Source organism: Gossypium arboreum, chromosome 10, assembly GCF_025698485.1.
Source record: "Gossypium arboreum isolate Shixiya-1 chromosome 10, ASM2569848v2, whole genome shotgun sequence".
NCBI classification, from domain to species: domain Eukaryota; kingdom Viridiplantae; phylum Streptophyta; class Magnoliopsida; order Malvales; family Malvaceae; genus Gossypium; species Gossypium arboreum.
In genome coordinates this window covers 39278929-39299542 of record NC_069079.1, presented here as the reverse complement: position 1 = coordinate 39299542, position 20614 = coordinate 39278929, and the positions used below count along the sequence as shown (strand labels likewise).

The following is a 20614-nucleotide window of genomic DNA, read 5'->3' as shown; positions in this document are numbered from 1 at the left end:
AGAATCTTTTCTATGAAAAGGATGTCAATGGGAACACGCCGTTGGATGTCTTTTCCATGTTTTTGCATTCTGGACCCTCTGCTGCTTCGTCTAATGTGTTAACTTCCCTTGAACTTAAAGGGTTCGAAAAATCAATGGCCGATTCGGATCCCAATTAAGAAAATAAGTAGGTGAATGGGTCTACTGAATATATACAGACAAAATGGAAAATACTTGAAAAGAAAATTAAAACCTTTTAATTGGTTTCGTTTTTACCGTGGTGTTTAAAGAGTGTCACTGATATAAATATTTTATTCCATATAATTTGATATTGCAGAAACAGATGCGCGAAATATTGAAAGAAATAGGGAATAATGCAGGCGTGGAAGGGATCCGACCTCACAAATCCTTCCGTTAGAATATGGGGAAGGATAATAATCCCTCGACCTTGAAGGAAGTAGTAGATAAATTGAGAGAAACCCATTTGTTGATGGCAGCGCTTGTAGCAACCGTCGCATTCACTGCTGCCATTGCCGTACCTGGTGTATACAAGGCTGATGATAAGGGCACTGTCGTTGAGGGCACTGCAATATTGAGTCACAACTCCGCCTTTAAAACCTTCGTTATGACAAATGCGATGGCATTTGTATCCTCACTCCTAGCCATTTTCCTTCACTTTCTCAGCGTCTTCATTTTCCTTGGTTCTAAAATGCATTCTAGTGACGGATGGCTTAACTGTTTTCACAATGGCAGCCATGGTTGTTTCTTCCAGGGCAGGCTCTAATGCAGTGTTGGAACCTTCAATAGGCATTGCCATTGCCACTTGTTCCATTGGCCTCACCTTCCCCTTTTCTCTCATTCTGCCTTTTCTAATCTACTATTTCTTTAAACGAAATTACTAGCATCCTTGTAGTTTCGTCTTGGATTTTTACTATATTTCTTAGACATTTATGTTTGGTTCACCCATTTTCTAAATAAATAAACTCTAATTGAATTTATACTCGTCATAATCGAAGGAACATAAATGAATATATTTATATATATAATTATAGTCTTCTCTTATCACAACTTTGTACAACATGCCACTCCATGTCGGCAATGGCATAAGTTAAATATAAATTGACAAAATAAAATAAAAAATAAAAAATAAAAAAGTAGGCAAATTACCTTAAAGTGGAAGTTATGTAAGTAACATCTGTCTGCCCACAATTTTTGCTGAAACAAAATATGACAATCATTATAAATTCCAGAATATTACAACATTAGCAGCAATGTGATCATCACTACATATACAATACAAGAGACAGGAATGTAAATTAGAATGGCAAGTTGACCTTAAAAAACTTAAGCCGTGACTTTTCGTCGACCCTGTACTCCTTGTATAGATAGCACCGTAACCATCTTTTTAAACCATTAGTTAGTTTTGGATGATCAGGATTGCCACTTTGAAGAAAATTACAGGTTTCAAACTTCTGCAGTGGGATTTATCATGGCAGATGACTTGCTGCTGTAACCCCAGAGCGCTTTCAAATCTCCTCTTATTGCAGCTAATACAACTGTAACTCCTGAAAAAGAAAAAGAAACAAATCATGAAAGAGAAAGGGAAAGGAAAGAAAAGAGTTTAAAACAAGAACGGATATAACATCCTTTCAGACAAGCAAGCTACAAGAAGTAGCCTGCTGGGGTGGAATCGTAAACTTTCGTTACCTAGTGTACAAGGAACGAGATAGAGGAGTGCTGGCTGACCGTTCCCGTTCATCAGGTATAAGCCTAGGTATGTAAAGAAGAGGCCTGCAATATGTGAATTGAAACTACTAAGTACCAGTATATAGCTTTGTTATTTTGTTCTTATCAAACTAGCTTTCCAACCAACTAAATACAAAAACACACAAAAACAAGGTTATTTCGTACTTTCAAGTTACAGAATATAACATGTTGTCACAGTCCACACCAACCTGCAAGGTATTGTCCAATTCGATCCATTAGGCCTCACGGTTTTGCCTAAAAAAAGGCTTCAAGAAGGTGGTGTAAACACTTATATTGCAAGACCAAATCTAATATACAGCGGATGCAAAATTCATGGTTTCTCTCTAGAACCATGACATCCTCCCCCACACAACTTGCAAGGTAATGTTTGCTTCGGCCCATTGGGCCTTACAATTTTGTCCACAAAAGGCACCTTACAGGTTGAAAGTAGCATGAACACACATATCTCAAGACCAACCCTAGTACATCGATATGGGATTCATTGCTCCTCTTAGGACCATGACACCGAGCAACCTACATGATGCATGAAAATATACAAATTCGTTTCCCTAGATCAACAATCACATTTCAAAAACTAGAACCTAATGGTAACATTACATGTCTACATGTGTGTTAATGATGGTCTGATCCTTTTCCAATTTTCCCTTCAAGAGGAAACTTCTTCAGCATAAAACCATATGTATTCCAGAAAAAAAAAATCAACTTGATATGATAAAGTAGGTAATTCAACAGGCAAATATATTCAGGTTTTAATTTGGTATGATTTTGAAACAAATAAAAGTAATTCCAATACTTCTCGTACTTACATGCCAATAAATCACAAAACTCTCTTTGCAGGTAATGTTATAATCGGATATTAAAATCTAATCAAATATAATTACATAACTAAGCAATGTTGGCCTGAAGACTTGCATTTGCATTGGATAAAAATGTCATGATCTGAAATCATAGAACAATGCAGGCTAAAAGCATCACTGAAAACATTTGCAGGTAAATTAGACGACCAGAAATTGCAAAGAAAAACAAAAAAATCAGCCAATCTCGTTTTAAACTTGAGAGCAAGTTCTATGAAACTATTATTGACTATAGTAAAGAAAAAAACAATAGCTTAGAGAACGATGGTGCATGCACACTCACCAAATCCATAGCCAACCATCAGCCACACAAAATACCCTTTGCCCATACTCTTTTTGCTTTCTCTATCGAATCTGAGACATCCAAAAAATAATGATAAATCATATACAACAAAAAGATTAAAAACCCTTCAAAACCAAGTGCATAAGAGAAGAAACAGACAAGTCTGCTATTTAACACCAAAACTGGTTCAAATACTGGACTGGTCAAAGTCTAATCCAATCCACTCTACCATACACACACAGAGATTTAAGGTAAATTATTACAAAAGACGTAATATATTAAAAACTATTTATATAAAAAGAAAAAAGGGAAAATATTTTGTGACAATTTTTTAGGTTGCTTGTGGAATAAAAAAGTACACTGTCAATGTACCAAATACTAAACCTAAAAAAAAAATATTTGTTAATATTAAAATGGTTACAAAGGCCTTAAGGGCTTAGATCGAGTTTCAGATGAACTAAATTTTTGGTATCCAACTTTGGCTTGATTCAACAGTAAATAACTTAAGTTTGAAAATAGTTAAATTTAAATACTAAATGTTGTATTAAAATAGTACACAATATATAAATTTCTTCTAATCAAATAAAAATTTTAAGATTTGAATATCGCTATTGATGCTGCATGTGTAAAATTTCAATATGAAATAAAGTTTTGATACTAAACAATTTATACACTAAAATAATTAAAAGCAGCATAAAATTATTTCATATTATAAAAGGAAAACATAAAATGACATACATAAATAAAGTACAATGTAAATATATTGTAATGATTTACATTCTTTATTTGTTTTTATGTAAAGGAAATAGACAAAATTAAGCTAATAAAATGAATGAGGTTTAAATTAAAATGTTACTAAATTTATCACATCAAATTAAAAATCTAAAGAATGAAATCAAAAGAAAAATATTCAAGGGGATAAAGTATAAGTTTACCATAAATTAAAGTAATAATATACTGCATTAATAGAATTATAGACCCGCCAGCCAAAAAAAAAAAATGATAATAATAAAAATTCACCACTGCACCCGAGTGTTTGATCAGTTACAGCTTGACAAACATCCGGTTCAATTCCATGTTTCAAACCAGATATGCTACCTCGCAACCTAAATAAAAAGATGCTGCTATACACCCCAAACTTGTTCAATCTGCAATATAAATGCTTTCCTAATTCCTGGGATTTTGGTGATAAAAATTCAGACAATTTCAACCATCTTATCTGCTGCTTGTATTAAACAAATTTTCACACCCGCATGTACATAAGGTTTCAATACTAAAAATGGTCCAGTCAATACACCATGTGTTTAGCATTAAGAATTTCTTTATTCATGGTATAGTCCTTAGTCAAGCTTCAGTTAGACAAGAGTGTAATTAACTTCGTAGTTTTAGAAGTGGAAAGAATTAACAAGTCCAAATAGAGACAAATTTCACCTATTCTGATGCGCCCTAACCCAACTAGACTCTCAAAGGCATAACAACCAAGAAAATAGAATATACACTAGAATGCTGTTAAACATGTTTCTTCTTTCCTTCGTTTTCTATGGTACCATTTAGGGAGGGCATACTGAAAACCCAAAAAAGGAGAGCCTTTTAATATACTGAACTACAATAAAAAAACTGAAAACTTTGCCCTTCGTATCAGATGACGGAAACTAACAGCATTTTGAAACATAATACCTGTATGTAAATGTAATAAGCAAACCAGGAAAGAGAATGTCCCCAAATCCAATCATATTATAGCCACCCCAAGGATCAATAAGTCTAGGAACTCTCAAGAGCATGGGAATTGATTCTCCACCGGTATTCTTTCCTTTAGCAACCTATTAACATGAGCAAAATGTTAGAGATCAAAGCTCATCCTTGGACTGTGAACTTATATTACAAGTCTTTATTTTGGTTGACTAAATGTTTAGTTCACTTATTTTTTAAAAAAAGAAAAAGAAAACAAAAGAGGGTCAACCTGGCTTATGAATTAGGAACTTACAATGTGCTAAGACCACTTTTTTTTAAATGAAAGGCAAACAGTATGATCTTATATTTTACTAAGTATAAACTATTGCCAAGTTCTAGCATGTTTTGAAAATAAAATATTAGAAAGCTAGATTGACCTACCAATTGAACGAATTCACATAGAATATGTAACCCCTCAAACACTATTGTTTCTTTTATGTGGTATCCAAACCTCCTCGACCTAGCAGTTTAAAATTTAAATTCAAACAGGCTTCTACTAATCAATAATCACAGCACAAAGTATGTGATGGATAGCTTGGCCTATACTTCATGGGGCTTATTTGCCAATAAGGATGTTTGAGGTTAAAATTTGTTCTCAGGCCGTCACCAAATACCACAGGCTAAAGAGTTATTTTACAGGAAAGATTAAGACAATAAATTATATTATCAACAAGATGCTTTCTGAATAGAAATGTTGTCTTACATAAAAGAGTAAGAACACAATGAATGTAAAATCCAGAAAAAGGTAGCTAAGGACATACAAAAAAAAAAAAAAAGGGAAAATACAATAAATCAGTTTAGTAGCTCCAAGAAGGAGCCCTGCAATGCAAACAGTAAGAACCGTGCTTATTTTGTAATCTAGAAATATTTCTTATACGTCAAACATGAGAAACATGTAACAAAAACCATAGCTTCAACCAAACCAAGCAAGGAACCATACTTTGTTCCATAAGCATATATTTCAGTGTGCTATTATTTATGTTCATAAATACTATTGGAATGGCTAATCACAAGAAAATCATGACAACATGGCCTTCCTAAATTAACACACTGCCAAGATTGGTACTCTGACAGTGATAATGAGAAAAGACGCAGCTCTGCCATTAGACACAAATATTGAATCCTCTCAATGGAGTCAAGACCAAATGACTAGTCAATGCCTTACAATAATAGACACCAAGAAATTTTAATTCGACAACCAAAGGGATGAGCACTTACTGCAATCATCACACTCTGCTGGAATATAAGTGGTGATATGAAGACCCAGAAAATGTCATAAAAAAATGCCAAACACAGAAGCACCGTAGCAACCTGAATCATGAAGAACAATCAGGGCAAGGAGTGAAACACAATTCATAAATATATGATGAAAGAAACCATAGTACCTTGATATTAGGTAGTCGAGCCAACTGTAAGACATTTATCATCATACAAATACCCTTTAAACCAAAAAAAAAAAAAAAGATAGTCAACAAACGAAAAGCAAAAGATAATTGTTAGACATCAATTATTATCTTGCCATTGTAGACGTTAATTATTACTTTTTGAGAGATATTAGCTTATAAGGGGGTAGACGCTTGCCATGAGGTTTAAAGTCGCTCCATATCCAGGGCGAGGATCAAACCCTCGACCACTAGTTAAGGTAGGAGATATCCTTGTTTTAATTTCCTTATCATATAAGTCTTTTATTCAAACAAGTAGACCTATGTAACCTAGCTGACTGGCAGCAATAAAAATTACGTCAAATTAATTCAATTTTTAGAGGTTTAAGATTCTCTCTAACAAGTCTAAGGTAAGGGGCTCCCTCTGAAGAGTCCCACACATTCACCATAGGCCATTCACGTGGAAGAAACAAACGCAAAGAGAAAGCCCAGTTAAGTTAAACCATTTTCTTACTCAGAACCATATCAATTTGGTCTCAAAACCAGGCACCATGAGTGATTCAAACCTCAGGAATTTGAAACAAAACTGGAAGAAGTAGAGTCTAGGATGGCTGAAAGCATTGACAAGTTGGGTAATAAGCTATTACAGCAATTGTCATTGCAAATACAAGAATTGATGGCTTCTGATCAGAATCGTGACAGGGAAAAAGGATTTGAGGGAAGAAACGACAGTGTCAACCAAAATGGTAGTTGACTGGATAGGCAAGAGAATAGGACAGAGTCAACAGGTGGGTCAAGAATAGTGTCATCATATACAAAGTTAGACTTTCTGACCTTTGATGGTAAGGAATATCCCTTGATTAGGCTACACAGGTCTGAGAATTTTTTCTCAAATCAGAAAACAGCTGAAGTAGATAAAGTGGGATTGGCAGCATTTCACATGATGAGGGAAGCACAGTTGTGGTTTTAACAGATGGAAAAGGAGGAAGCTAATCTCTCATGGGCTGCCTTCAAGGAGTACCATACAACCATACTAATAGAGTTGAGATAGATAGGAATGACAAAGGAATACCAACTTTGATTTCAAAAGCTGTTAGCCTGTGCTAAATCTGTGCTAGTAGACCAACAACTTGACATATTTACCACAGGGTTGTCAAATCCATTTGGTTAGATGTGGAGATGCAAAAACCTCTGAATTTAATTCAGGCAATAAACTTGGCAACAACTTTTGAAATTAAAACAACAGTTAACCAAACTTGCCGACTTGTGCAGAATACCGTGGCAAAATACACTTTTGAAATCATGGGGAACTTCTGCCATAACACCCATATCAACGTCAAAAATCAATTTGGATGGGAGTTGGGTATCAACAAGAGACTCAGTGCCAACAAGAGAGACCCTCCTTTTGTTAAAAAGTTGACTCATGCAAAGATGGCAGAACGAAGAGACAAGGATGTTTGTTACAATTGTGACAAACCATACTTGTTTAGGCACCAATGTAAAAAAAAATTATTTTGGTTGGAGATGAAAGATCCTGTCGATGCTGCGCAGAATCAAGAGGTGTAGGGAAATTGAAATATCCTTGCATGCAATGATGGGCCAAAAAAATGCATATTCAATCATGAGCTTGTGGACATGCTCATGTTCCAAGAGGGGAGTAATGTTAGACGTCAATTATTATCTTAACATTGAAGATGTTAATTATTATTTTTAGAGAGATGAATTTAGTTTTATTAGATCTTCTATAATTCATAATATCTTTATGGTATTAGGTGTCTTTCTTTATTTAGAGTCATTGTTTTAATTTCCTTAACTTATAAGCCTTTTATTCAAACAAGTAAACCTATGTAATCTCTATTTTAAGAGGCTAATTCAAGCAATAAAGTTAAATCAAATTAATTTAATTTTAAGAGGTTTAAGACTCTCTAACGAGTCTAAGGTAAGGGACTCCCTTTGAGGAGTTTCACACATTCACCATAGGGCATCGTGTGCAAGAAACAAAAACAAGGGGAAAAGCTCCACTATGTTAAACGAATTTCCTACAAATTGTTTGGCGACTTGATCCATAACTCGAGACCGTAACAATACTAGACAAAGTTTGAACCAATTTCTATGCAATAACAAAAGGAATCAACTTAATAGTAGTCTCAAGTTACTAAAAATAATAGAGAAACAAGTAGATGGAACATCAACAATGCCAATAAAAAGGAGTTCCAACAGATATCACCAAGAATTCAAATAAGATATCAACTAAATTGCAACCATATGATCATAAATACCACGTCTTTTAAAACACGATTGTTCCTAACATATTGCTTTAGAACAATTCCTTCACCTAGGACACTAACTGTTAAAAGTTCTTGTAATACTCGTGCAAGTTCAATCCTCTTACATCATTAACCCTAACATTTAATCTCAAAATCCTACTTGTTTCCCTCGCAACATTTTGTTGCTAATTTGATACAACGCGCTTTCCTCGACAACAATTGGCTTCCATATACTTAACACATTATTAAGCCAAGATATTACCGCTGCATAAAGTGCAAAAATATTTGCAATGATCAACTCCTAAAAGACCCCATAATCAGTCTGGAATGCAAGTAGTGGTATAGAAGACTTACAAGAATATTTTGGCCCACCCATGAATAAGATGCTCGTCGATGAACAGCCCAGGCAACAGCAAATATCACACAGAGTAGGAAAACCCCAAGTGAGAGAATAGAAACCTCCCCAATGACAGGCAATCTCACTGTCTTCTGAGGACAATTTCTGCATTTTCTGCTTGTACACTTATATTAGGAATAGCAATAAAAAGAAACCAGATCTTGTAAAACAGCTATTTAAAAGGTTTAGTGGTGAAAATCAAATTTCAAGCATACCTTGTTACCGGAGTCATAATGATATTGTGCATCCCCTGGAAAGGAAAAAATAGAACGCAGAGGTTGATAAGAGAATATATCACTAGGATATTAAACAGGAAAAGAAAAAAGGAGGAAAATAGCTACTTTTTCCTTTCTAACCAAAAGGAAAGGTAGTTACTTCAGTTCTGTTCATGTGCATGGTGCAGAAACAAGATAACATGGAAGTTGGGGTTTTTACTACAGAAACACGCAGAAGCACAGCATTAAACCTATCCCTCATCATTTCTAAAAGTTAATTGTATATATTTATTAGCCATGGCTATATATTTGGAGGTGCTAAAATTTTGTGCATTTATTTCCATTTTGCAAACATCAGCAACAAAAATGTAATAGAACAGAGAAAAAACAATAACTTAGAAGTATAGTTTGTTTTTAACGATTCCTGTCTAATCATTGGCAGATTCAAACATGCATACAAACATAAACTTATAAAGAAAGACATTAGAAGCAAAACTATGTTACCTGGACACCACCGATGCAGAAGAGTACAGTCAACACCAACAAAAACCATGAAGACATGAAAAAGAAGAGTAGCAGCAGAAAAACAGATGCTAATATCACAAAAAGTATAGCACCTTTTACACTAATATCAATGGTTTCCTGATCATTATCACTGTCCGTTCCAGCATCGGAAGATTCCTAATCAACAAAAGTAAAAAGACATCACTCAATTTCCTTCAATAATCAGGGATATCAAGCTAAAATGGTAGAAGCAGAAAGACAACTGAAGATTCAGGCATACTAGGAGAAGGAAGGGAGAAATTAATATAAAATGGGTATGGCTTCTTCACATACAACCAATTCAAGTGGCAATAAACCAGTTTTCTTTGGCAGAACCGAGGTGTCTTCTGATATAATTTCTGAGTAAAAAGTTAAGTTCAAAAATTCCAGGGGTAATTGCTTATGAGGAGACCGGTTAATCAACTATCTATAATACCCATAATATAACATAAAATAAGATGTTTTATGCAAAAAAATTCACTCAGAGGTAATTAGTTATCGAGTTAGATATATCAAAATGAATTTCAATAATTAAAACTTACAACACCCCTAGTTTCATCTTTCATCTTTAGTTTCACAATTCTAACATTAATGGATCACTTAGAACATTTAAACATTAAAATATTTTCACACCTGCTTCGAGATTTATATTTTAAAAATTGTACTTTGAGAACATATCAACACCAAATATTCAAGAAAACTCTAATAAAGTTTCTTATTTTATATCAAAGAAACTATGACTTCATCAGTTCAAAAGAGAAAGCATATGTGCAATAAGTGCTGCGATGTAGTGTCAATTGCATATATATTTCCCTAATTCCTTGAAAAGGACCTTAACTCGAGAGATCTCGTTGCAGTGTCATGCGTGAACATGAAACATTTAATTGCAATAATGGAAGAAAACACCATTCAACCCATCAAACTAACATTATAGAGATATGAGAAAGTAGAAACTGTATAGATGCTAATCATGAACCATCAACTCATAGGATAATATAAAAATATCTAGAAAAAGAAAAACCTAATTGTATAATGTCTAGGACACCACCCAGCAATCAGAGAATAGACACTAAGGACCTCTATGAATGTACTTTGGATGAAAAACAGTTATACAAATAACCAACTGAACTTTATAATAGCACAAGCTGATTATGAGCACAAATCAAAGCTGCAATTGCTGTCAAAGCCATTTGTAAAGGAACACTAATAGGAGCTAAAAGTTTTAGGATAACATAGAGGACGTGTTAGTCATGCACATTATAACCAATTATTCCCTATCAACAGGTACCAACAAATATCTCTAAGACACATCAATATACAGAATGCAATTATGAGCTTCATAACAATGATAGAAACCAGACTGTGGTAAACCTTTGAAGATGATTCATTTAATCGTTTCTCAGTTTGCTCAGAAATACCAAACTCTTGCCAAAGTGAAGCAGTAAAAACTGTGCCAACAGACATTGCCCACAAAAATACCACCGAGATATCCACGATGGGACGAGTTGGTGCATATAGTAAAAGTTCAACTGCATCAGAAATTAGCAAGATTTTATTTATATGAATCTTCAAATGAAAATAAACTTAAAAGATTCAAAAGAACGCACATGTGAATATACCCAAAGCTGAAACTAACACTCAAATAAACAAACAATAGGTTCTAGAAGATGTGATAAACCATTATTTCTATATATTGTTATGTCATTTTCAAGTAAAATACATAGATAAAAATTTTATCTTTCTAAAATTCAAAAGTAGACTATCGCTCCAGGGAAATAACAAAATTGTGAACCAAAAAGAAAGAACCAATGCAAAATTAAAACCTCAAGTAGAGAACTTAAACAAAAGTGTGAACCTTAAGCAAAGAAGTTTCAATAACAACTAAGGTCAAACTCAATGAGGGTCGAATTAGGGATTCAGGAAAAACAAAATAAAATAAAGAGAGATGAGTATAAAGATAGAGACATGAAAATCATGAACCTTTTTTGTTATAAATGGTACAAACTGAAGCACAAAGAAGTACAGCCTGCAACAGCTATTCAAGAAATAAGATTCTTTCTACCTGTATTTTACTTCTTTTCTTAACTTTCCCTGGCTTAATTATTAGCAAGCAGAAAATTCCAGCGTCTCAAAGCTTCTGCCGAAAAAGTACCACACTCTAATCAGACCTAAATTCTCTTTCTTATTAAGGCATTCTACTCTTAAATCCCCAGTTATGTTATTGTCTGCTTGAAAATTCAAAAAAGAACTATTTCACTAAAAGTTCACATAATGCTGATGTTTGCTTTCAAGAAAAAGCAGAAAACTGAAGATTCTTATATTAAAAGTCCATATATAAGAGAAATAACATTGAAATTTTGTTTAGTAACCCTAACAAATTTTCTTATATTTCTTAAAGCTGAATGTTTGCTTACACTGGCACACAATACATAGACAAATACATGTACAGTCACACAAAACCTGCATATTGAGGAAGACATACACATAACTACAAATGAAAAGCTTATATGAATGGAATTAATTTCTTCACTTAGATTTGAACCACTTAATTTTTTTATTACCCGATTAAAGGATGATAAAATGTTTCTTGAAATGTTTTGTCATATAGAAGGAAACTTTATCAAAAAAACATTAAAAAAAATATTTACACTAAACTCACTCAACTAAGCCTTAACAGCTTAACCAAATAGTTGCATTTGGCAGGATTAAATCTTCCACTATAAAGGTAGCCCATATCCAATCTAGAGGTTTACGTGCATTCCACCCTATAACATTATAAACCACTTTTTGAACAAGATATCTTGTTACATATATTTACACTAAACTCACTCAACTAAGCCTTAACAGCTTAACCAAATAGTTGCATTTAGCAGGATTAAATCTTCCACCATAAAGGTCGCCCATATCCAATCTAGAGGTTTAAGTGCATTCCACCCTATAACATTATAAACCATTTTTTGAACAAGATATCTTGTTCCTAACAAGCTAGAAATTATCTAACATACACCTGGAGAACAAAAATAAAAGGGGAAAAAATACATCATACGAGCTCAAGAGCATACCACGTTTGTTTGCCATGGTTTTGGTAAGTTCATCTCTAACGGATTTTGGAACCATCACCACAGGTATCGAAATATTTGGACTGACATCACCAGAACAATCGATCTGTTCAATCTCTAGATAAATATTAAAAAGGAAGCTTAAGTAAGAGACTAATAAACCATTACAACTCTTTAATGAAATGATCCAACTGAACTTTGAAAGGCGTTTTAAAATACAAATACAAATGCCATCAATAAAAAAATTATAACCTTCTTTGTCATTTATCACCAGCAAGGCCTGAGCGCCTCCTGATTGTGCAACTTTTGCCTTAGTTACAAAGTCACAATCACCTCGTACAGACAAGGCCGCAGATCCAGATAGCTGTAATCAAAAAAATTCTGACCATGACATTTTAAAAATTTTCACTTGGCTTACATTGGAGTACAGTGCTTATGAAACTATTAAACACTATTCAAAATTTTAATAAAGTATTATATCTGAACTCTGTCCCCAACTTCATAGGTGGGAATGGTCCTCCTGGAACTTAGAGAAGTTCAGAGGGTATGAACCATGCACTTCACTATATTTAACTTAATCAAACAAGGATGTACTTAACTCATAATAATAATAAAAATAAAGCCAAATAATTATTGAGGAGGCAAGTTAACAAAAATTTTGTGAGAACCCGGTAACTTGAGACAAAACCTTTGAAGAAGAACTAGAACAGCCATTTAGGGGATTTGAGAAAACAGCGGGCAATTTGGGAACTTTATTCTTTTCCTCAGGCAATGTTGCTCCAAAGCTTGCAGTTAACCCAGCTAAATATTCACCTTCATCACCATCAACCCAGATCTTCACCATGGCCTGGAAGATATAAACTCATTTATTAAGGAATTCGGGTAAACACACACTGTTACAATTCACATATAAATTGCATACGAGCCTACCATGTCAAAAATTTCAGTCATTACTTCTATGTATCTACATTTCTCTAGAATACACCTCAATACCAACCAACAAAGCGATCAGTTTCTTTCATAAGGTTGCAAAACTAATACAAAATGCAAATCCTGAAAGAACCCTGATTACTCCTATCCACTTAGGATATCCCAATCGAGCAGATTATTCGAATTCTTTTACCCAGAACAATGTTTGTAATAATTTGCCTATAGAATTCGCCAACAGCATGCAAGTTGGCTGCAACAAGTATCCCCAAATTTAATCCTTTGTCAGTGACAAATCCTCCAGAAATCAAAACTTAATCTATCTAATCTATGTACACTAACATTTCTTTCCAATGTTCTCTCCGGTTAAAGAAAAAGGACATTTCCGTTTTTCCTATTTCTTTCACAAAATGAAAAAAAAAAAAAAAGAGAATCTTAATGGAGCTAATAGATATTAGAACTGTTGCAAATCATGAAGGAATTCAGAATAAACATTAACCAGTTTAGCAATGCCGTTAATACTAATGATAATCGAAAAGAAAAAAGAAATTACCAGTTGAACAGGATTGTTACAGTAAGGAGACTTGGAGCCACCAGCGATGGCGGCAACAGCAAATGACAAAGCGACGAGAAACGAAAACGGAAGAGTCGCCGAAACCCGGCGTCGGTTTCCCAGAGGAAACGACATGGTGGTGTGGCGACTATAGATTGAAGCGAAAGAGAAAGAGAAAGAAAAATGGAATTAAAAAATTCTTCCTTTTTTACTCTCTCTTTCTTAAAGAAAATTGGTGAAGGAGAATGCATCCGCAGAAATAAAGTTTGGTTTCTGTTCTGTTAGCTGATTTTTTTTTCTCTCTCTCTCTTTCTCCGACCACGTTACCGAAAAACACGTTCCTTTCGCAAGTAAAAGCGAAAGGTCCGGTGTTGGGTATGGAAGACAACTATACCAGTAAATTTTAGGGGAATTTATTCTTGTTTCAACAATATTAAGGAGAACTGGTGTAACAGAAGTATAGAACAACCATAATTAAAATTTGATGTTATTTAAATTTATCCTTCACATATTTAGTTAATTTGTTTTTACAAAATTTGATAATTACCTTTTCGAGTGAAATTGTTTTACTACTAGATTTTTAATTAAATAAATTTAATTAATTAAAAATTTAAATCTTAAATCTTAGTAGAAAATACATGGTTTACTTAATTACATGTTACTGCTAGTGAAAAGAGCCTTCCTTTTATTTTTTTGCAATGATCATCTTATTTTTAATATAATTTTATAGCTTGAACTTAATCATTTATAGGTACTATGGTTGCTCAATTTTTGTAATGAACTGTGATTGCTCAATTTTTGTCGCTGTTCTAGCAAAACAAACCTTATTTTTTGTCAGTCCTTTATGCTTATGTTTCATCTTTTCATTTTAACTCAGGTGTAGTTTGATGCAAGTGTATAAAAAATAATTGATTTAAATATGTATATAATGTTAACTTCACTCTAATTGTCGAAGTAAAGATTGAAGTTTCCCAATTTTGCCACAATGTGTTAACAATTTGCACTTGTAATTTATAGCTGTTGCCAAAATGTCTCTTAATGTGCATATTTATGCTGTTCAAATGTAACTTACAGCTGCTGTCACAATGTATCTTAATGCGCATATTTATGTTGTCAAAATGTGAATAATGACTATTATTTTCATGCTCTAGATTGTGTATTTTAATGCTGTCTAAATGTGAATATCGACTGCTGTCCGAATGTCCTAAAATGTTCACGAATTCATTAGTGGTGTTTTTTTAAATTGAACTGAAATTGATATAATGTTTTTTCAGGTTTGAATTGTTGTGCAATTTGTTGATACTAGTATAATGTTTTATTTTCCTTTTTTGGTTTAGGGTTTGATGTTGAACAAAATACTTTAAGGGGAGATTTTGGAGGAGAAGCGTCTGACTCAGATGATAGTTCATATAAAGCTTATGAGTCAAGTACTTCTTATTCTGATTATTTTGAGTCTGATGGTGATAGGGTAGATGAACCAAAGGTTGAACTAGTAGGTGAAATGATACAGAAAGAGTTAGACCACTTATTTGGTTCAAGTTGTTAGGGTTTAGAAGATGATTTTGATAGTAACAGTGATGATGATTTGAATAATGATGTGGATTATGATAAATATGGGAATAAAAAGTACCATCTATTCAATCCTCAAACTGATATGAGGAACCCTATATTGATAAAAGGTTCGGTTTTCCCTAGTAGAGACATTTTAAAAGATGCAGTTAAACAGTATGGGAGGATAAATAGGGTAGTAACCAAACTAACTAGGAATGACAAGCTTAGGGTGAAAGCAGTCTGTGTACTTTGTTGTCCATGGACGTTGTGGGCATCCAAATTAAATCCCAAGGATCCAATGGATGGGAGTTGGCAAATTAAGACATTAGTCAACCACCATAAGTGTGGCAAGGTAATGAAAAATAAAAATATTACTTCAAAGTGGATGGCTAGACATTATTTACTCAAATTTCAAGTTGATCCCAATTATTCCTTAACATCTTTACAAAATGATATTAGGGTGGATTTTGGAACAATAGTGTCTCGGACTAAATGCATGAGGGCTAAGATTAGGGCTCTAGAACTAGTTCAAGGGAATCACAAAGGCCAATATGCCAATATATACGATTATTTACTTGAGTTAAGGAGAAGCAACCCTGGTACAACAACCATCTGTAAATTAGACTGTAGGCTATTTCAGAGGCTTTATATATGCCTTGAAGCATGCAAGTCAGGTTGGTTAACTGGTTGTAAGAGAATTATAGGGTTAGATGGGTGTTGGCTTAAGGGATATTATGTGGACATTTGCTTGCTGCTGTTGGGGTTGATGCCAATAATTGTGTATATCCAGTGGCTTTTGCTGCAGTTGAGAGTGAAAACAAACAATCATGGTTTTGGTTCCTCGAGTTGTTACAGAGGGATTTGGAGATCGACAACTCCTACAATATATGCTTCATGTCTGACAAACAAAAGGTATTATAAAGTCATAGTATACGCTAAATTATTTATATAAAATGATTGCTTATCATGTTGTTTTAATTGTTTTTCGTGGTTTAATAGAAGCGATATCTTTGTTGTTCCCTAATGTGAAGCAAGAAATTGTGCCGACATCTTTACAACAATTTTAAAAACATAGAAGGATTTAGAGGCCAAGTTATGCGTCTCACATCGGAAAGTCGCTAAAGCAACTTTTCCAAGACAATTTGAAGAAGCAATGTCCGAAATGAGGTCTTTGTCGAGAATCTGCGAGGCTTGGTCTGCGTGACAAGGATCCAATGACTTGGTCAAGAGCCCACTTCTCAACTAGATGCAAATCGATCTACTCTTGAACAACAACAACGAATGTTTCAACAAGGTTAAAATTTATTTTTTAAATCTGACTATTTATCACTTCATGTTGTATAATTATTGTTAGAGTTATTTAAGGACTTACTCTCCTCTCATTACAGATCATTTTAGAAGCTAGAGATAAACCTATCCTAACGATGTTGGAAATAATTAGAAGAAAAGTCATAACTAGGTTGGTTTCTATGAGAGAGGCTGCTGAGAAGTATCCTGGACCTTTATGTCCAAGGATACAGAAGAAGTTGTTTGAAATTGTTAGTCAGTTCAATAAGTAAGTTTTGCTAACTTTTTTTTACTAAGCTTGAATTCTGTTACTTGGATGGAAAATTTTTTAACTTTAAAATGTTACTTTGTTTGTAGTATATGGCCGGTATATGCTGGAAATGAGAAGTATGAGGTAGACTGTGGATTAGGCAACAAGCATGTGGTTGACCTCCTCAACTCCTCCTGTTCATGCAGAAAATGGGACTTGTCAGGAATCCCATGTAAGCATGTTGTTTCTTGCATGCAGTTACTTCTATGAACCCTGAAACTTACGTCAATACATGTTATACTGTCACTACCCAGTTGAATATTTACAGCCACTTGATTAACCCTGTAAAAGGTAATAGCCTTAAAACTCTAAACCTTTATGAAATATTACTTATTTATAAAATGTGTTTGACATCTTTAAATTTTTGTGTATAGGTCCTATGCAATGGGAACATGTGAGGGACATGGAACCCATTCTTCCTCCCATAATTAGAAGGCCCCTAGGAAGACCCAAACAAACAAGGAGGAAGGAAGTAGGTGAAGAAAGAAAGAGTGGACCAAAATTAAGCAAGATAGGACAGCAAGCTAACTGCACCAAATGTGGCAAACCGGGCCATAATACAAGGACTTGCAAAGGGATTATTGGGAGTAACCAAATGGCAAGCCAATCATCGAGCCTACAAATTTCGAACCAAGCCACTTCAATGGATAACACATCAAGCCAACCACCCTTAACCCAACAAAGCCAACCACCCTTAACCCAACAAAGCTCAAACCTTACAGCAAATTTTAGGGCCAAATTACCTTTCAAAAGGAAATTTGTTTTGTGAATAAAGACTATATCTTTTTGGAAGGGTTGTTGAATCATGTTAACAATAGTTAGATTATACATTTTGTCTTAATTGAGGGTTTGAAACAATTTTTTTTTGAAATGTTAAACTATTGGAAAATTACTTGAGAAATGTTAGATTATACATATTCTCTCAAAGGGGAGCAAAATAGTTCAACTCTTCTTACATCTTTTAAGGATATCATCTATATGCCATTTTTTGCCTTACTATGCATTATGTTCAACTCTTTTAAGGATCTTATTTGTATATCTCATAAGTTTATTTTCATCCTCACTAATATATATAGATAAACTAAAATATATATCTTGTAGAGCAAACTTATAGAGTAAAATTTTCATAAACTACACGTGAGGTATTCATGGAAAAGGCAACCACATATGAAATTAAAATTGATTACTTTCATTTTGTAGACCAAATCAACAACCAATTGAAGTAAAAAAAAATATATAAATATAGGATCAAAGTAATGCAGTGCCTGTTTATTTCTTTCTCTCCTTTTTACAATGCTAATTAAGTAAAAATAATTGTTAACTACGAGACAAAAGATTCTAATTTTTCTAGTATGAAATTGCTCATATTATTTGGTAATTAATTTTAAATTTACATGTCTGTTTCATATTTTATTTACACCTATGATTTCTTCCTCGTCCTCTTCGACCCTGTTAGCTTCTTCTAATCAGTTCTTAGTAGGAGTGGATTGACAATGCATAAGCATAAAAAGTATTTGTAGGTGGGACTGCAGCAGCTTGATCATCAACAAACGTAAATTCTCAATCTTAAATCTGAGCTCTCCTTCAGGAAGCTATTTCCCACAGTGCCATCCAAAGCAAAACAAATGTAATTAGACTTAGGGGAAACGAGGAAGCTTGAATGAAACTATGACACAATGGTTAAGAAATACTCATAGGGGTGAACTTATTAAAAAGTGGAGCTATCAAAGCAGGGTAAATTGTCATCATTACAAGAGAAAGTACAAACATAAATGCCCAAAGATAGATAGACAGATAAAGACCTCCACTCTGTAATCACAAAATAAAGATTCACCATAGTAAAAAAAAGGATAACAATAATAGCAAAAAGACTAGAGAGTAATTAAGACCATAAAATCTCATTGTTAAACTAACAATTGTCTGATTATAATAGAAAAGACTGGTAATATTTGACCAGAGAGACCAAATACTAGAAATGTACACAATTTTACTTGTACTATGACAATAATAGCAGAAACAATGGGTGGACCAAGTACAATAGCAAGACATATTCCTTTGATAAGGTCCTTAAAGAATAACCATATTGTTTGCTGCCAAACATATGAGAAAATAATTAGGAACAGCAAATAAGTGTGATCTTAAAATTAAAAAAAAAGTTCCAAAAATAACAATAAACAAAGAAACAAGAAAGAGATTTAGCGATTAAGAATACGAACTTTATTGAAACCATGGCGGGCCTCGATTACAAAAGTTGAATAAAGAGAAAAGGGTAGGTCAGTGATCTGCAATATAAAACCACAAATAAATGGTCTATGTTAACTTACACAAAATGATAATTGTATTAAGGGATGAAGAAGACAAAGAAAAGATCATGAACTAACTTGTGGCCATATCATAACACCAGCCAAAAATGAAGGAGTGTGTAATATTTCATTCTCTTCATTTAGACCAAGTAAAGGCAAGAAAATTCCTGATTTCTGCCATAAATAACAATTAATTTACAAGATAGTGACAATCAACAAAAGGGATGATCCATTTATTAAACAGCAAACAACTCACATTCCAAAACCAAGACAATATGCCAAAGAACAAAATTGCAGAATCTATCAGGATCGTCACAAACTCATGAACAAAATGGAAGTGGCTACGAAATAAGAGAGATGCATCAAGGACTATGTCAAATCAAGTTAAAAGGAAGCTTGATTATTCCCTAATGTAACAATGTAATCTAGTAAATGATCAATAGAAACAACAAACCAACCTCTTATAGAGACTATAGGCTCAAAACTTTTCAAATTTCTCTTGGCTGATTACTCCTTCCAATGTTTTTGGAAGAGTTGTCAATTTGAGAACAGCATGTTGCCGCAAGTCCAAATAAGTTTCAAATAAGTACATTAATATCATAAAACCTGTAAATAACAGAGGGTAAGTTGGGAGAGAAAAAGAACAGAGCACTTACAAACTTATAAATAACCATCAAATTAGTACAAGAATGAGAAAAAACTTCTTTAAGAACATAAGTAACCGAGTGATTAACAAGTCCCACATCCTATGTCATGTACTTTGCACAACACATTCCTTAATAAGCAGAAAAAAAAAACTAAAAGCCAAAGAGGTTGAAATGCAAAAGATAAAACTTATAAACAGGTTAAAATTATCTTACAAATCATTGGACCCTCAAAACCAATAAGGTATATTTAGTTAATCAACAGTTTACAACAACAAGGACTATCTAAATATTTGGAATTATCCTTTTACTTATGTTTCCAGTGTTTTTTTAGCAACCAACAGGAAGATAAACCCCAAAGAACTAGATACAAACCACTTAAGCATGATGAAACATACTCCTTCGATCATATCTAAAAGTACCCACATGGGCAAAAACACAAAACATAAAACGTCTCAACGTGGCATAAATGCAAGTACATGTTTTGGTACTTTCGAGTGAAAATTTTCATTATCATGATTGCCCAATTTCCTGCAACTTGTAAGCTACTTAATTAGTAGAT

The 20614-nt window shown here is 33.6% G+C and overlaps 2 protein-coding genes and 1 pseudogene across 4 annotated transcripts; 1 reads left to right on the top strand and 2 right to left on the bottom strand.

The window, feature by feature from the left end:
- Positions 1 to 989: 989 nt before the first annotated feature.
- LOC108489604 (signal peptide peptidase-like 5) lies at positions 990 to 14429 on the bottom strand. Of its 3 annotated transcripts, XR_001872026.2 has the most exons (15): positions 13958 to 14423; positions 13166 to 13324; positions 12730 to 12841; positions 12481 to 12594; positions 10790 to 10947; positions 9380 to 9556; positions 8876 to 8910; positions 8618 to 8774; positions 6000 to 6053; positions 5833 to 5925; positions 4561 to 4703; positions 2884 to 2954; positions 1687 to 1770; positions 1314 to 1544; positions 990 to 1194 (listed from the first exon to the last, which is right to left on the bottom strand). XR_001872026.2 is itself a non-coding variant. In XM_017794264.2 (14 exons), the coding sequence occupies exons 1-14, from the start codon at positions 14090 to 14092 to the stop codon at positions 1444 to 1446; spliced, it is 1593 nt and encodes a 530-aa protein (XP_017649753.1). In that variant the 5' UTR covers positions 14093 to 14429; the 3' UTR covers positions 990 to 1443. The 3 variants fall into 3 exon arrangements, 1 of the variants encoding a protein (XP_017649753.1); XR_008272236.1 differs by lacking the exon at positions 13958 to 14423 and having other exon boundaries at positions 12481 to 12583; positions 13166 to 13307; XM_017794264.2 differs by having other exon boundaries at positions 990 to 1544; positions 13958 to 14429.
- A 1575-nt stretch (positions 14430 to 16004) lies between these two features.
- On the top strand, positions 16005 to 17874 carry LOC128282036 (uncharacterized). The gene is made up of 6 exons (XM_053020257.1): positions 16005 to 16182; positions 16299 to 16420; positions 16897 to 17063; positions 17153 to 17241; positions 17304 to 17396; positions 17480 to 17874. The coding sequence occupies exons 1-6, from the start codon at positions 16005 to 16007 to the stop codon at positions 17872 to 17874; spliced, it is 1044 nt and encodes a 347-aa protein (XP_052876217.1).
- Positions 17875 to 18571: 697 nt separating this feature from the next.
- Positions 18572 to 20009, bottom strand: LOC108487901 (CAAX prenyl protease 1 homolog; annotated as a pseudogene).
- Between the last annotated feature and the right edge of the window lie 605 nt (positions 20010 to 20614).

Coding starts and splice junctions, on each gene's coding strand:
- LOC108489604 (XM_017794264.2), bottom strand. CDS start 14,092: ATGTCGTTTCCTCTGGGAAACCGACGCCGGGTTTCGGCGACTCTTCCG. Junction 4,704..5,832: donor AGCAGAGTGTGATGATTGCA/GTAAGTGCTCAT, acceptor TCATGTTAATAG/GTTGCTAAAGGAAAGAATAC. Junction 1,771..2,883: donor GATGGTTGGCTATGGATTTG/GTGAGTGTGCAT, acceptor CACATATTGCAG/GCCTCTTCTTTACATACCTA.
- LOC128282036 (XM_053020257.1), top strand. CDS start 16,005: ATGAGGGCTAAGATTAGGGCTCTAGAACTAGTTCAAGGGAATCACAAA. Junction 17,064..17,152: donor ATTGTTAGTCAGTTCAATAA/GTAAGTTTTGCT, acceptor CTTTGTTTGTAG/TATATGGCCGGTATATGCTG. Junction 17,397..17,479: donor CTTGATTAACCCTGTAAAAG/GTAATAGCCTTA, acceptor TTTTGTGTATAG/GTCCTATGCAATGGGAACAT.